Raw genomic sequence first — 15,762 nt, 5'->3', positions numbered from 1 at the left:
TTAGAACAAGATCCTTTTTATAAATTTGTCATATATATATAGTGATTATCACATGCTTTGTTGTCACTTTTACAATAAGCTATTGATCTAGGTTTTATGATGTCAGTGATCCAGTGTAAAACATAAAAACGTATTGATGGATTTCTTGAATATGTATGACTCACAGTTTAGGAAAATTTGAATTGCCTTGAAGAGATCCCATTTTCAAGTTCTCATGTTGACTTTTACCTTCAAATTGCCAAACATACTCCAGTATCTACTTGCCAGGTATTATATTATGTGCTAGTTTATGTCAGCCTAATTTCCCTTTTTTTTGAAGGCTTCAGAGACAACCAAAAACATGACACATAATGAAGTGTTGTAAATAAATATGTTTATGCTACTAAATGTGAAGCTCTTACATAAACTAAATTAAGTAACTTGTTAGGATTTAACAAGGTTAAGATTCTGACAGTACTGGGTAAATAACAAGATCCTTTCCTCTCCACATTTGGTAGATCCTGCTAGCAGTTGTTGGCTAACATTTAGGAACCTCTCTTGAATGAGATGTTGTGAGATATTGTGTGTTAAAATTATCTATCCCTTAATGTAAAATAATAATTTTCAGAATAAATATATTATTTAAGTAAAAAATCTGGATAGGTAGAATCAAAAGACTAAAAAATATTAGGTTAATTAACACTCTTAACAGCCCATAGTTTAATTCTTTTATTCTAGTAACAGAATACCTTACTCAGTCTTAGCCTTATACAAAGTATTTGTTTATTGCCACTCTTCTGTGGGATTTTTTTTTTTGCTAAGTGTTTATTGACTGTGTTACAGAATTGCTTCTGTTTTATGTTTTGATTTTTTGGCCATGAGGCATGTGGGATCTTAGCTCCCTGACCAGGGATGGAGCCCTATATTGGAAGGTGAAGTCTTAACCACGGGACCACTGGGCAGGTTCTGGGACATACTTTTCTATACATGCTCCACACTCTGTGCACTCCTTGGTTTTGTGTGTTACTCACTCGTGTCCAACTCTTTGCAACCCCAGGGACTGTAGCCCACCAAGCTCCTCTGTCCATGGAGTTTCCCAGACAAGAATACTGAAGTTGCTTGCCATTTCCTTCTCCAGGGGATCTTCCTGACCCAGGAATCGAACCTGAGTCTCTTAATCTCCTGCATTGGCAGGCAGATTCCTTACCACTAGTGCCACCTGGCCAACATGGGGACATGCTCCTTCACTAAGGCATGAAATCCTTCCATTCACTGTAACATCTTGTGCTGAAAACATGTGTCCCAAGGTGTCTCAGGACTATTTCCTTGGTTAGGACAGTTTTTATAATTTAAAATGTATATACTGTACATAAATGTTAAACAGGTTTGAGTGTTTTATATCAATATGACTATTTTGGGAGGTATATGCTGGAGCTGAAGTGGTTAGATGATAGATTTGCATTGAAAGTAGAAGTGCCCAGTTAAACAAGATTGGGCTCTCATATTGAAGGGAAAGCCTGTTTATTTTATATTCCATGAAGACAAAAAATTAAGTAGAACTTTCCCATAGGGCAGTAACTGTCGTTTCTGTTAAATTACAATATACCTTCTTCACTGGTGATCCTAATTAGTGGTAACACTGAATAGAGAGTAAATATTACAGTTAATTTCTTAGTGAAAACCATAATGCGATTCTTAAACAATGTAGGTTCATAATCTTGTACCAGTCTCTTACCAACCTGGTACACACTTTTTTTTTTTAATTTACTTTAGTTGGAGTATAATTACTGTACAATATTGTGATGGCTTTTGCTATACATTGACATGAATCAGCCACGGGTGTACATGTGTCCCCCCATCCTGAATCCCTGCCCTCCCTACCCACCCTATCCCTCTGGGTAGTCCCAGAGCACTGACTTTGAGTGCCCTGCCTGATGCATCAAACTTGCACTGGTCATCTATTTTACATACGATAATATACATGTTTCAATGCTATTCTCTCAAATCGTCCCACCCTTGCCTGCTCCCACAGAGTCCAAAAGTATCTGTGTTTCTTTTGCTGTCTTGCATGTAGGGTCATCATTACCATCTTTCTAAATTCCATATATATGCGTTAATATACAGTATTGGTGTTTCTTTTTCTGACTTCACTCTGTATAATAGGCTCCAGTTTCATCCACCTCATTAGAACCGACTCAAGTATGTACTTTTTATAGCTAAGTAGTATTCCATTGTGTATATAAACTACAACTTCCTTATCTGTTTGTCTGCCAATGGACATATGGGTTGCTTCCATGTCCTAGCTATCGTAAACAATGCTGCAGTGAATATTGGGGTACATGTGTCTCTTTCAATTCTGGTTTCCTCCATGTGTATGCCCAGTAGTGGGATTGCTGGGTCGAATGGCAGTTCTATTTCCAGTTTTTTGAGGAATCTCCACACTGTTCTCCATAGTGGCTTGTCATTTATAACAAGGTGGCTACAGTGGATAACTGAATAGTATAATTGGAATTTGCTAAAAGAGAACTCAAAAGGTTTCACCGAAAAACAAAAATATATGAGGTGATAGATGTGGTAATTTAACTAGATGAGAGGAATTCTTTCACAGTGTATACATATTTATATCAGATCGTCTCAATGTACATTTCAATGATCTTGCCAATTCTGTCCTTAACTAAGCCGAAAAACAATTATGCAAGGAAAAAGAATGTAAGGTTTGAATCTAGGGCATTCCCTAATGGCATTAAGAATGAGATCACTTGAGTTTAATAAAAATTGTTGTGAAATAGGATGGTTTTTTGGTTTTTTTTAAGCATTTTTAAAAATGCTCTTTATATAATTGTTGGGGTAGCTTAATTTCTCAAATTCAGTTAGTTTTCAAACCAGTTTTTGAGGCACAGGGTTTGTAATTTCATATCAGAATTTGGCACAGCTTCAGAATAAACATTCAATAACTAATATCAAAAGTGAACGCTGTTGACGGTATGAGAAATGGGTTGTGTCCATTTTTAACATCCAGTAAAAAAGTATGGATTGTTAGAAATCAATATTGGATGTATTTTGTCATCACATGGTTTTAAGTGTACATCAAGACACCTGCGTTATCCACTAATGCCCCACCACCACCACAACACCAAAGAACTTTTTTGTGATTTTGCATTTACAAAAAGGAGGAAAATACAAATTTGCAGTTTGCACCTTCCTGACTACTGTGTCTATGATGGCAAAACAACCCCACTCAGCTAGACTACTTTGCCTAACATGAGATTAAGAAATCTGCCTGATTAGAGCAATGCTTCAAAGCCATCTGTCTCCCAGATAAAAGCAAATGGGACACCTCTCCAGCTGCACTGGGTAAAGGTAAGGCAGCTAGCATGTGAGTGCCAGTTTTGTTCCATGAACTTCATTTACTTCAGACCTGTGATTCTTAAGCCCCTAGATTATTACCTCAAGAGATCTGAAGGGGCTTCCCGGATGGCTCAACTGTAAAGAAACCGCATGTAAAGCAGAAGATTCGGAGACGCGGGTTCGATCCTGGGTGGGGAAGATCCCCTGGAGGAAGAAATGACAACCCAGCCCAATAATCTTCCCCGGAGAATCCCTTGAACAGAGGAGCCTAGCGGACGCAAAAGAGTCGGACACGACTGAGCCAAACAACAGAAGATATCTGTAGACGACCAAACTAACAGTCCTGCATTTAATTAGGTTTTTAGCGCTACAACACGCTCTATCAGCGCAATTCAAAGCAGCTACACTTTCAGAAGTTGGGCCTTGATAGGTTAAAAATCCCTCCTGTCTCGCCGCTGTAAACAGTATCAGGTATTCAAGCGTCATTCTCCTATTGGGTCTCCAAATTCAGTGGAGAGAGTTGAGGGCATAGGGCGAGCCGGGCCGGGCCGGAGGACGAGGGGCAGCCACTTTGGAGAAGGCGGGGCCGGCCCTTTGTGGTCCCTCCCATTTGGTCTTTGCTTCCGGGGCGGTCGTACCGGCCACGTCATCGTCAGGCTAGGCTCGCCAGCCAGGCAGTGGATGGTGCGAGCCAAGATGGCGGCCGCCTCAGCAGCTAGTATCCGAGAGAGACAAACAGGTACCAACTTACTCCCTTCTCTGCGGTTTTGTGCTTGCCATGAGGACATCTTCCTCTGCTTATCGGCCTCACTCGGTCGCGTTGCGTGCAGCTCGAAAACGGACCTCAGAGTTTAATCCAGTTCTCAGGGCATCGAAAGCCCCTCCCCTTTTGAGTTTTTAGGGACGAGATTCCATTAGCTTGATAAGTCGGCCCTCTGATGTGGTGCTGGAGAAAGGGCTTTGGGGGTGAGTGGGTTGCTACGGTCCTGCTCTTGTGTCTTTCCTGCTGGGTCTCAGAAAGCCGTGGCGACAAGATCTGGCAGCTGGCATTTCCCGCCCTCTGTTGCCATCTATGAGGTCTTCGCGTTTGCTTCTGTGCGTGGTTCGGTTCTCTCTCATTTTAATGTTGAGAGTTTAATCTTTCGGCACTTCCACTACAATTACAAAATTTAGATATTCTTTCCAGAGCAGATTCCATTCTGCCATTTCTCTCCTATGAACTAATCTGAAGAGAGATGCCTAGTGATAATGATTTCCGCCCTTAGCACGCTGGAATGGGATGTAAGAATGGCAAGAAGAATGAATACCTTTCCTATTACTTGGTAGACCAGTGTTTTTAAACAATGCGTTATCGGTTTCATGTTTAATAGAACATGCTTATATAGTTTCCATTTATACCGTAAAGTATGAGTAAAAAAAATACATACTGCTTCTGCACTTTTTTTTCCACCTTAGATAATGTTAGTTTTGTCATTTTTTTTGGAAACTTTGTTGACAACTTGGTTTACACCTGCTAGATACAAACTAATAGTTTATACCTGTTCGCTAATTGTCTTGATAGTTGGCAAACCATTAATTCTGAGGAGCTAACAGAAATAAGCCATCAAGAATTTTCAAGTTGAAAGTTGTGTCTCTTGTAGTTAAGTTCTTCTGCATATAAATCTGAGTAGGAATATAACTGGTTACAATTAATATGGTCTGCAGAAAGGATTTTGGCTGTACTTGATTCCTTCCTTTGAAATTCAAAGAAACAATTAGTAATAGATTTCAATCTGCTACTGACACTGCATAATGAGCTTTTACATTCCTGTTCACCTTCATTTTTTTCCCCACATTACCAGGAGTGATCATGTCACATACTTGCTCAAAATCCTCTTGCAGCCTGGGGCTTCCCAGGTGGCTCAGAGGTGAAGAATCCACCTGCCCAGCTCAATCCCTGGGTGGGCAAGATCCCCTGCAGAAAGAAATAACAACCCACTCCAGTATTCTTGCCTGGGAAACCCCATGGACAGAGGAGCCTGGCGGGCTACAGTCCATGGGGTCGCAAGAAAGTCAAACATGACTTGGTGATTAAACAGCAGCAACAACTCTAGCAGCTTCTCATTTCCATCATGGTAAAAGCCAAAGGTGGTCTACAAAGCTCTATATGATCTGCTTTCCACTCAACTTTCCGACTCACTTGCTGTACTCTCTCCTTTCCTTGAGCACACCAGAATGCACTTCAGAACCTTTCCTTTTTCTGGAATATTACCTTCACAGAGATCTGCATGGCTCACTTCCTCACCTCCTTTGGGATTTTCCTCAGATGTTGCTTCTCAGGAGGCCTCTCCTGACTAAACTACACCACAACCATCTCTTCTACCTGTGGTCTCTGTTTTTCTCCATAGCATTTATCGTAATCTCCCATGTTTTACTTGCTCTTTCCCCCCAACTAGAATGAAAGCTGCTTAATGAGAAGTAATTTTGACTGAATGTTTTGTTTAGTGCCAACAGCTGGTGCAATGTCTGGCAGATGGTAAACACTCACTAAACATTTGTTGAGTGAATAGTAAGTGTAGTTGAATGTATAGTGAATGAAGAATGCGTTCCAGGTAAGGATGAAACTGTATTAGTGAAGTCTAGGACTGCAGATAGTATGTTTGGTCATTTCAGTTAAAAGCAATGAATTTAAGCTTTTAGAGAATTACTCTAATGAAAATAAAATTGTTATTGTTATAGTTGCTAAGGTGTGTCTGACTCTTCTGTGACCCCCATGTACTGTAGCCCACCAGGCTCCTCTGTCCACGGGATTTCCCAGGCAAGAATACTGGAATGGGTTGCCATTTCCTCCTTCAGGGAATCTTCCCAACTCAGGGAGCAAAACCACATTTCCTGCATTGGTAGGCAGATTCTTTGCCACCAGGGAAGCCCAAAATACATTCTTATATGTTCTTGAGCACAGACCATTTACCTTATTAACAAATCCATGGTGTTAGAATCCCTGTTAACAAGTTAGCCAAGGCTTACAATTGGGGAAATTCACGAAGATGGAGGTAAGAAGGCAAATGTGGGGTATCTGCTGACTAGGGCTTCTTTCCATTAGTGGAGGCCTTCTTCTGGAGAACACCACGCACCTGAAACTCATATGTAACCCAGGCTGTGAATCTTCCTAGTGGTTCTCTGTTAAGAAGGTGAAATATAACACCTGTGAGCTTCTGAAGTAGGTCCAAATAATTGGCAATGTGTATTATTGTCTGGATATTAGGTACAAGCATTTTACCAAAAAATCATCTCTGTATCTCTGTACATATAAATATATTTATCACTGAAGTGCAGTCTCCTCTATTATTTTACCTGCCTCCATAAATAAGCATTTAGTAGAAGTTTTTCTAGTGGGTGAAGATGGTGTAAATTGCTACTCAGGTGATTTGAGTATTATAAATTCATCTGGTAGGGGTTTATGTTGTAGATGATTCTTTTTTAATAAAACCTAATTCAAATGCTTTTTAAAAATCAACCAGGTAGATTTTAGGGTTCCCGGTCGTTTAAAAATTTAATAAGCTACCCTCCCTTAAATATTTGGCAATCTCAATTTCATATGAAAGTATTGTTCAGTTGCTAAGCCATGTCCGACTCTTTGCAACCCTGTGGACTGCAACACACCAGACTTCCCTGGCCTTCACTGTCCCCGGAGTTTGCTCAAGCTCATGTCCATTGAGTTGGTGGTGCTGTCCAACCACCACAATCTTTCCCAGCATCAGGGTCTTTTCCAGTTAGTCGGTTCTTCGCATCAGGTGGCCAAAGTATTGGAGCTTCAGCTTCAGCATCAGTCTTTCCAGTGAATATTCAGCGTGGATTTCCTTTAGGATTGACTGGTTTCATCTCCTTGCTGTCCAAGGGACTCTGAAGAGTCTTCTCCAGCACCACAGTTCAAAAGCATCAGTTGTTCATCACTCAGCCTTCTTTATGGTACAACTCTCATATCTGTACATGACTAGTGGAAAAACCATAGCTTTGACTAGATGGATCTTTGTCAGCAAAGGGGTATCTCTGCTTTTTAATACACTATCTGCTGCTGCTGCTCCTGCTGCTAAGTCACTTCAGTCGTGTCCAACTCTGTGTGACCCCAAGACGGCAGCCCAGCAGGCTCCCCCGTCCCTGGGATTCTCCAGGCAAGAACTCTGGAGTAGTTTGCCATTTCCTTCTCCAGTGCATGAAGGTGAAAAGTGAAAGTGTAGTCGCTCAGTCGTGTCCGACCCTCAGCGACCCTATGGACTGCAGCCCACCAGTCTCCTCCATCCATGCGATTTTCCAGGCAAGAGTACTGGAGTGGGGTGCCATTGACTTCTCCGAATAAGCTATCTAGATTTGTCATATCTTTCCTTCGAAGGAGCAAGCGTCTTTGAATTACATGGCTGCAGTCACCATCCTTAGTGATTTTGGAGCCCAAGAAAAGAAAATCTGTCACTGCTTCCACTTTTTCCCCTTCTGTTTGCCATGAAGTGGGACTGGATACCATGATCTTAGTTTTTTGAATGTTGAGTTTTAAGCCGGCTTTTCCATTCTCCTCCATCACCATCATCAAGAGGTTCTTTAGTTCCTCTTCGCTTTCTACCATTAGTGTGGTGTCATTTGCTTATCTGAGGTTATTGATATTTCTCCTGACAACCTTGATTCCAGCTTGAGCTTCCTCTAGCCCAGCATTTCGCATGATGTACTTGGCATATAAGTTAAATAAGCAGGGTAACAATATACAGCCTTGATGTAGTCCTTTCGCAGTTGGAACCAGTCCATTGTTCCATGTCCCTTTTTAGCTGTTGCTTTATGACCTGCGTACAGGTTTTCAGGGCACTCCCATCTCTTCAAGAATTTTCTACAGTATGTTGTGATCTACACAGTCAAAGGCTTTAGCATAGTCCATGAAGCAGAAGTAAATGTTTTTCTGGAATTCTGCTTTTTCTGTGATCCAATAGATGTTGGCAATTTGATCTGTGGTTCCTCTGCCTTTTTAAAATCCAGCTTGTACATCTGAAAGTTCTCATTTCACATGCTGTTGAAACCTAGCTTGAAGGATTTGGAGCATGACCTTGCTAGCATGTGAAATGAGTGCAGTTGTGCATTAGTTTGAACATTCTTTGGCATTGGCATTCTTTGGGATTAGAATGAAAACTGACCTTTTCCAGTCCTGTGGCCACTGCTGAGTTTTCCAAATCTGCTGACATATTGAGTGCAGCACTTTGATACCATCTTTTAGCATTTGAAATAGCTCAGTTGGAATTCCATCACCTCCACTAGCTTTGTTCATAGTAATGCTTCCTAAGGCCCACTTGACTTCACATTTCAGGATGTCTGGCTCTCAGTGAGTGACCACACCATCGTGGCTATCTGGGTCATAAAGATCTTTTTTGTATAGTTCTTCTGTGTGTTCTTGGCATCTCTTCTGCTTCTTTAGGCCTTTACAGTTTCTGTCCTTTATTATGCCCATCTTTGCATGAAATGTTTGCTGATATCTTCTGTTTTCTTGAAGAGATCTTAAGTTTTTCCTATTTTATTGTTTTCCTCTACTTCTTTGCACTGTTCATTTAAGAAGGCCTTCTTATCTCCTTGCTCTTCTCTGAAACTCTGCATTCAGTTGAGTGCATCTTTTTCTTTCTCCCCTGCCTTTTGCCTTCTTTTTTCTAGACTATTTCTAAGGCCTCCACAGACAACCACTTTGACTTCTTCCATTTCATTTTCTTGGATATGGTTTTGGTCATTGTTTCCTGTACAGTGTTACAAACCTCATTCCATAGTTCTTCAGGCTCTCTATCTGATCAAATCCTTTAAATCTATTTGTTACCTCACTCTGTAATCATAAAGGATTTGATTTAGATCATACCTGAATGGCCTACTAGTTTTCCTTACATTCTTCAGTTTAAGCCTGAATTTTGCATTAAGGTGCTCATAATCTGAGCTACAGACAGCTCCAGGTCTTGTTTTTGCTTATAGGGTAGAGCTTCTCCTCTTTGGCTGCAAAGAACATAATTCAGTCTGGTTTTGGTATTGACATCTCGTGATGTCCGTATGTAGAGTCGTCTCTTGGGTTGTTGGAAGAGGGTGTTTTCTGTGACCAATGTATTCTCTTGACAAAACTTTTTGCCTTTGTCCTGCTTCATTTTGTACTCCAAGGCCAAACTTGCCTGTTACTCCAGATATGTCTTGACTTCCTACTTTTGCATTCCAAACCCCTGTGATGAAAAGGACATCTCTTTTTGATATTATTTTTAGAAGATCTTGTAGGTCTTCATAGAATCATTCTACTTCAGCTTCTTTGACCTTAGTGGTTAGGGCATAAACTTTGATTACTCTGATGTTGAATGGTTTGCCTTGGAAACAAACCGAGATCATTCTGTCGTTTTTTAGATTGCACCCAAGTACTGCATTTCGAACTCTTTTTTGAGGGCTACTTAATGTCTTCTTAGGGATTCTTGGCTACAGTAGTAGATAAAATGGTCATCTGAATTAAATTTGTCCATTCCCATCCATTTTAGTTCACTGATTCCTAAGATGTCAGAGTTCACTGTTGTCATCTCCTGTTTGACCACATCCAATTTACCTTGATTCATGGACCGAATATTCCAGGTTCCTATGCAATCTTGTTGTTTATAGCATCAGACTTGACTTTCACCACCAGACGCATCCACAACTGAGTGTCTTTTCTGCTTTGGCCCAGCCTCTTCACTCTTTTGGAGCTATTTCTCAGCTCTTCCCCAGTAGCATATTGGACACCTACCAACCTTGGGGACTCATCTTCTGGCATCGTATCTTTTTGCCTTTTCATACTGTTCATGGGGTTTTCACGGCAAGAATACTGGAGTGGTTTGCCATTCTCTCCTCCGGTGGACCACAATTTGGCAGAACTCTCCACATTAACTCGTCTCTCTTGGATAGCCCTGCATGGCATGGCTCATAGCTTCACTGAATTATTCAAGCCCCTTCACCACAATAAGGCTGTGATCCATGAAGGGGACATAAAAGTATAGCAAGATTTTTATTTTTCTTTCTGCTGCTGCTGCTAAGTCGCATCAGTCGTGTCCAACTCTGTCTGACCCCACAGACGGCAGCCCAACAGGCTCCCCCATCCCTGGGATTCTCCAGGCAAGAACACTGGAGTGAGTTGCCATTTCCTTCTCCAATACATGAAAGTGAGACGTGAAAGTGAAGTCACTCAGTCGTGTCTGACTCTTCGCAACTCCATGGACTGTAGCCTACCAGGCTCCTCCTTCCGTGGGATTTTCCAGCAAGAGTACTGAGTCTGCTATAAATCATGAACAGAAGAGCGATAAAAACCACAAAATGCTATAACATGTAGAGCATAACTTCTGTGATTATAGAATTGTATATTTTTTAATCAGGGTTTATCGTTTACCTACCACATCTATAGGAAAGTCTCACTAGTGGATCTGACAGGATAAATTTGCCATAGAATGACTCCAGGACAGCTAAAAAATAGAACTACTGTATGATGGTTTTGAACCAATTAAATATAGATGATTTTTATTTCTAGCAATACTGATCTTTTTAAAAATAATGTATATATGTGTTTTGATTGCTGCATGGACTTTTCTCTAGTTGCAGAGATTGAGAGTTGCTCTTCATTGCAGTGTGTGGCTTCTCATTGTGGTGGCTTTTCTTGTTACAGAGCACGGACTCCTAGGGTGCACAAGCTTTAATACTTGGTGCACATGAGCTCAATAGTTGGCAATTCCCCAGGTCTCAAAGCACAGGCTCAGTAGTTACAGTGCATGAGCTTATTTGCTCCGTGGTATATGGCATCTTCCTGGGCCAAAGTTCAGACCCATGTCTCCTACATTGGCAGGCAGATTCTTTACTGCTGAGCTACTAGGGAAGCCCATCGATACTGATCTTAATCTATTCATTTGCTGCTGCTAAGTCGCTTCAGTCATGCCCAACTCTGTGCGACCCCATAGACGGCAGCCCACCAGGCTCCCCCATCCCTGGGATTCTCCAGGCAAGAACACTGGAGTGGGTTGCCATTTCCTTCTCCAATGCATGAAAGTGAAAAGTGAAAGTGAAGTCGCTCAGTCGTGTCCGACTCTCAGCAACCAGGCTCCTCCATCCATGGGATTTTCCAGGCAAGAGTACTGGAGTGGGGTGCCATTGCCTTAGCCACACAATAAACAGACAACAGCACCAGTTTATCTATTGAAGCCACTGCAAGTTCATGATTGACAGGATTTTTTTTTACACCTATATAAAATGTAGTGTGGTATCATCAGGAGACAGGGAAAAGACTTCTTCCTGAACATTTTTCACATTTTCATGTGGAAACAGATGCTTACCGCATGTTGGAAAATCTAGACACATGCCTTTTAGCTGTTGATTAAACTGTCTTACAAAGTCATTTGATTAATCAGTTTTTCCAGAGTGACTTGTGCATTTTGTTTTGAGGTAATAAGTAATAAATGTGGGAGGAAAGTGAAATCACAGACGTTGGTAGTATTTAATAAGACTGTTTTCATTTCCAGTGGCTTTGAAGCGTATGTTGAATTTTAATGTGCCTCATGTTAAAAATAGCACTGGAGAACCAGTTTGGAAGGTAAGAGACTTTTATTTTAATGGAGATTCTTTCTCTCAGCTCTTATACCAATAAGGTGATGGAGGAGATTCTTATAATACAGAGAGTAATACATTTTAGTTGTAACGTGTGAATATTTTGCTTTTATTTAACATGGCTTCTTAATGTGAATTTTTTTTTTAATTGAAGCATAGTTGATTTGCAATATTGTGTTAATCTCGGGTACAAGAAAGTGATTCTGTTATATACAGAAATTTCTTTCAAATTTTCCATTATAGGTTATTACAAGATATTGAATGTAGTTCCCTGTGTTATATGGTAAATGCTTGTTGTGTATCTGTTTTTTGTATGCTATTAATAGTTTGTATCTGTTAATTCCATCTTGTTCTTCAAAGAAATTATAATGCAGTTGATTTGGTTTAAACTTTATTCGATTATAGCCACTTTATACTTCTCTCTTTCTACGAATTAAGAGCAAATCAACTTGGTTAGTTTGGAGTGTTTTGAAAACTTTTATGAGCCCCTGTAAGTCCTTTGGGTTAATGCTAATAAAGGTGATTAAAATCATCTATATTGAATTTACAGTTTAAGCTTTAGCAGGGTCCCTCATTTTCCTCTTCCTTCCTGTTTATTTGTAGTCATCTTCCTATTGCCCTTTGCAATACTTATTATTTCTAGTGCCTATATTGCTGCTGCTACTGCTGCAGCTAAGTCGCTTCAGTCGTGTCTGACTCTGTGCGACCCCATAGACGGCAGTCACCAGGCTCCCCTGTCCCTGGGATTCTCCAGGCAAGAACACTGGAGTGGGTTGTCATTGCCTTCTCCAGTGCGTGAAAGTGAAGTCGCTCACTCGTGTCCGACTCTTAGCAACCCCATGGTCTGCAGCCTATCAGGCTCCTCCGTCCATGGGATTTTCCAGGCAAGAGTACTGGAGTGGGTTGTCATTGCCTTCTCTGAGTGCCTATATTGAGCATATGAATTAAATAACTTGAGAATTTATCGGGTTCATTCAAATTTGTGTCAAATTCTTTCCCTACCCATCACTTCTTCTATCGCAAGATTAATAATATGGTATTGAGGTGTAAAGAAGAATTTGAATTCTGCAACATCCAACCTTTTGTAACTAGAGCAGGAGGATTTTTATAAATAGTCTTTGAACTTAATTAAGCATTAGTTTTGAGAGTGACTACTGTTTGAAAGTGAGAGTCGCTCAGTTGTGTCCGACTCTTTGCAACCACATGGACAATACAGTCCATGGAATTCTCCAGACCACAATACTGGAATGGGTAGCCTTTCTCTTCTCCAGGGGATCTTCCCAACCCAGGGATCGAACCCAGGTCTCCCGCGTTGCATGCAGATTCTTTACCAGCTGAGCCACAAGGGAAAACTGATTTTTACTTCTCTCTTTTTAGAAAGGATATATGTGAACTGGATGGGGGAGTGTATCTGAGTTTACTGTCTGTTCAAAGTCCTTTATTATAGCTTAAGATATAATAAGCTATATCTTATTATAGTCTCTAGTATGTTATAGTCTCCAGCATGTTTTTTAACCTAGAAAAAAGTATTTTATAAGAAGAATTTACATAATAATTTACCTTAACCAGAGTAATAACACTTCTAAAGAATGAATTACTAGGTAAGTGGACATTTTGGTAAATAATTGTGAAAAATACTAAATTGAGGTAAGTATAAGAATTCAGTGTATTAAAATAAAATGTACTCAGACTTCCCTGGCAGTCCAGTGGTTAAGACTCTGTGCTCCCGCTGCAGGGGTCTCGGATTCAATCCCTGCTTGGGGAACTGACAGTCCAGTGTGGCAAAAATAAAACAAAATAAAATGTACTTCAACAGTATCTTAATATTGGGTTCTCTATTGACCATTGATAATTATGTTTTAAAAACATGTGACTCCTTTGCTTTTAACTAGGTGCTCATTTATGACAGATTTGGCCAAGATATCATCTCCCCTTTGCTATCTGTGAAGGAGCTGAGAGACATGGGAATCACTCTGCATCTGTGAGTTTTAACATATTTCTAGAAATGGCATTTGTTTTCAAATACATTGTTAAAAAATATTAGCCACCCTGAAATCAAATTACTAGGGGTGTTTATTAAGAAAATAATGTTAGCTTATAGCACTTGTATATAGAAAACAGCATTTTCCCCTCTTATCTTCTCTTATTAAACCTTTTATTTCCAAAGGAAAAAATAATCCTCAGTCTGAGAATTTTAATTTTCTCTTTTGTGTCTTTTCCTACAGATTGGTTTGCTCTCTTTATGTAAAGGAAAGGAACTGGTTGTCTGAAGGTCTTTTTCAGCTTTGAATTTTTTTATTCCTTTAATCGAAATACACTTTTTATAAGGACATTTCAATAATTGTGATTATTAATAGTAGCAGGAATATCAGCCTTGCTTGATGCTTGTATTTTCTCTCTCTAAATGGGTCCCGTATTTATGTCATATATAGGACTTATTTTTAATGTTTGTAATTGTAGTTTTACCTGTTCTTACTCTTGATCTGTATTGTCACATTATTTTAGGTAAAAGGAAATAGAAAACATATTTTTAATTTCAAAGAATCACCCCCAATTCCTAATTGGATTTACTTTCCTCCCTTTCAAAGATGAGCAGTGATTCAGTTGTAAAAATTTTATGATGTCTGATGACAGGTAGAGCTTTCTGTTTATTATTCTTTGTAGTTACACTAATATTTAGCCTCACTATGTTATTTGGCTGTCAAAGTGGTCATATATGAAAGTAAAATAAATACAGTTATCAAGTAAAACTATAGTTCATTTATTTCAGTGAAGGATAAGAAAAATACACTTTTTTAAAAGAGGAATATCTAAATTGGTATATCTTTAATTTGAAAAACTTAAGTAACTAGGAAATAATGACAGTAAATCTCCAGAGGGACTTTCTATGTTGTCTTCTTAACCACTGAATTTATTTGATTACATTCCTTATGATATGACTGGTAAAGCAAATAAATTGCGTTATTTTGCATACTTAGTCTAATAGAACATTTAGAGAGAACTATATTCTTGAATAGCTACTAATACTTTTATGTACTGAAGGAGTCCAATTTTATGGCATTGTAACCTATTTGCTTTTTGGTTTTTTAGGTCATTTATCAGTTTTCATTCTGTGATATTCTAATATGTTGAATTATAACATGCTCTTATTGGGAATGTGATTTAGATTTCCAATGAGTAACATATCAGAATTTGGTTAAATTCTTTAATTCTTCAGTTTTATATTAAATATTTGTTGTAAATTAATAGACCATTACATTGATGCTAAAAAAATCATTTTAGTTTTTAATATTTATGAAATTAGAGTCTATCTTATTAATGCCATGGCATAGTTTAATGGGCACCATTTTTCTGTTGGTTCAATACATTTTGAAATTGATAGCACCTTAGGTTTGATGAAATATAATATTTGACAGATTTTTCCTTTCATTTTTATGTCAGACTTAAAATACGCATCTATTGTTGGTGACTTGTAATGCTTATAACCTGAACTGAAGTTAAAGTTTATGCCATCCTTGAAAATAATGGTGTGTTCTAAGCATTGGTTATTTTTGCTGCCTTACTGTTTAAGGCAGCAAATGAATTTTTATTTTATTTTTTAAATGAAAAGACTAAAGTTTGTAGGGTTTGAGTGATTGTCCCATAATTGTATAGGTAATTAATTGCAGAGTTGTGGACAGATTGCTAGACCACTTATGCTTGGCTGTTTGTCTGCTGAACCATAGTGGCTCAGAAACAGTGACTAACAAAAGCGAAGCCTGAGTACTTTTAAAGAGTAAAAAGATATTCTGCCAGTTGAGAGTTGTGTGTTCTTGCTGCGTACATGTTGCTACTGACGTGAGA

At 39.2% G+C, this 15,762-nt stretch overlaps 1 protein-coding gene across 2 annotated transcripts in view; it reads left to right on the top strand.

Annotated features, from left to right (window-relative positions):
- The first annotated feature begins 3,883 nt into the window (after positions 1 to 3,883).
- Positions 3,884 to 15,762, top strand: part of SCFD1 (sec1 family domain containing 1) — a 112,256-nt gene continuing 100,377 nt past the window's right edge. Inside the window, exons 1-3 of one of the 2 annotated variants that reach the window (XM_044932964.2) lie at positions 3,884 to 4,066; positions 11,835 to 11,905; positions 13,812 to 13,900. In XM_044932964.2, the coding sequence (XP_044788899.1) occupies positions 4,009 to 4,066; positions 11,835 to 11,905; positions 13,812 to 13,900 (218 nt within the window). In that variant the 5' untranslated portion in view covers positions 3,884 to 4,008. The remainder of the gene's footprint in view (positions 4,067 to 11,834; positions 11,906 to 13,811; positions 13,901 to 15,762) is intronic. The other variant, XM_025271511.3, reaches the window with a different exon arrangement.

Source organism: Bubalus bubalis, chromosome 20 (genome assembly GCF_019923935.1).
Source record: "Bubalus bubalis isolate 160015118507 breed Murrah chromosome 20, NDDB_SH_1, whole genome shotgun sequence".
Taxonomy (NCBI): Eukaryota; Metazoa; Chordata; class Mammalia; order Artiodactyla; family Bovidae; genus Bubalus; species Bubalus bubalis.
The sequence above is the reverse complement of the archived record's forward strand: the minus strand, read 5'-3'. Positions and strand labels throughout refer to the sequence as shown.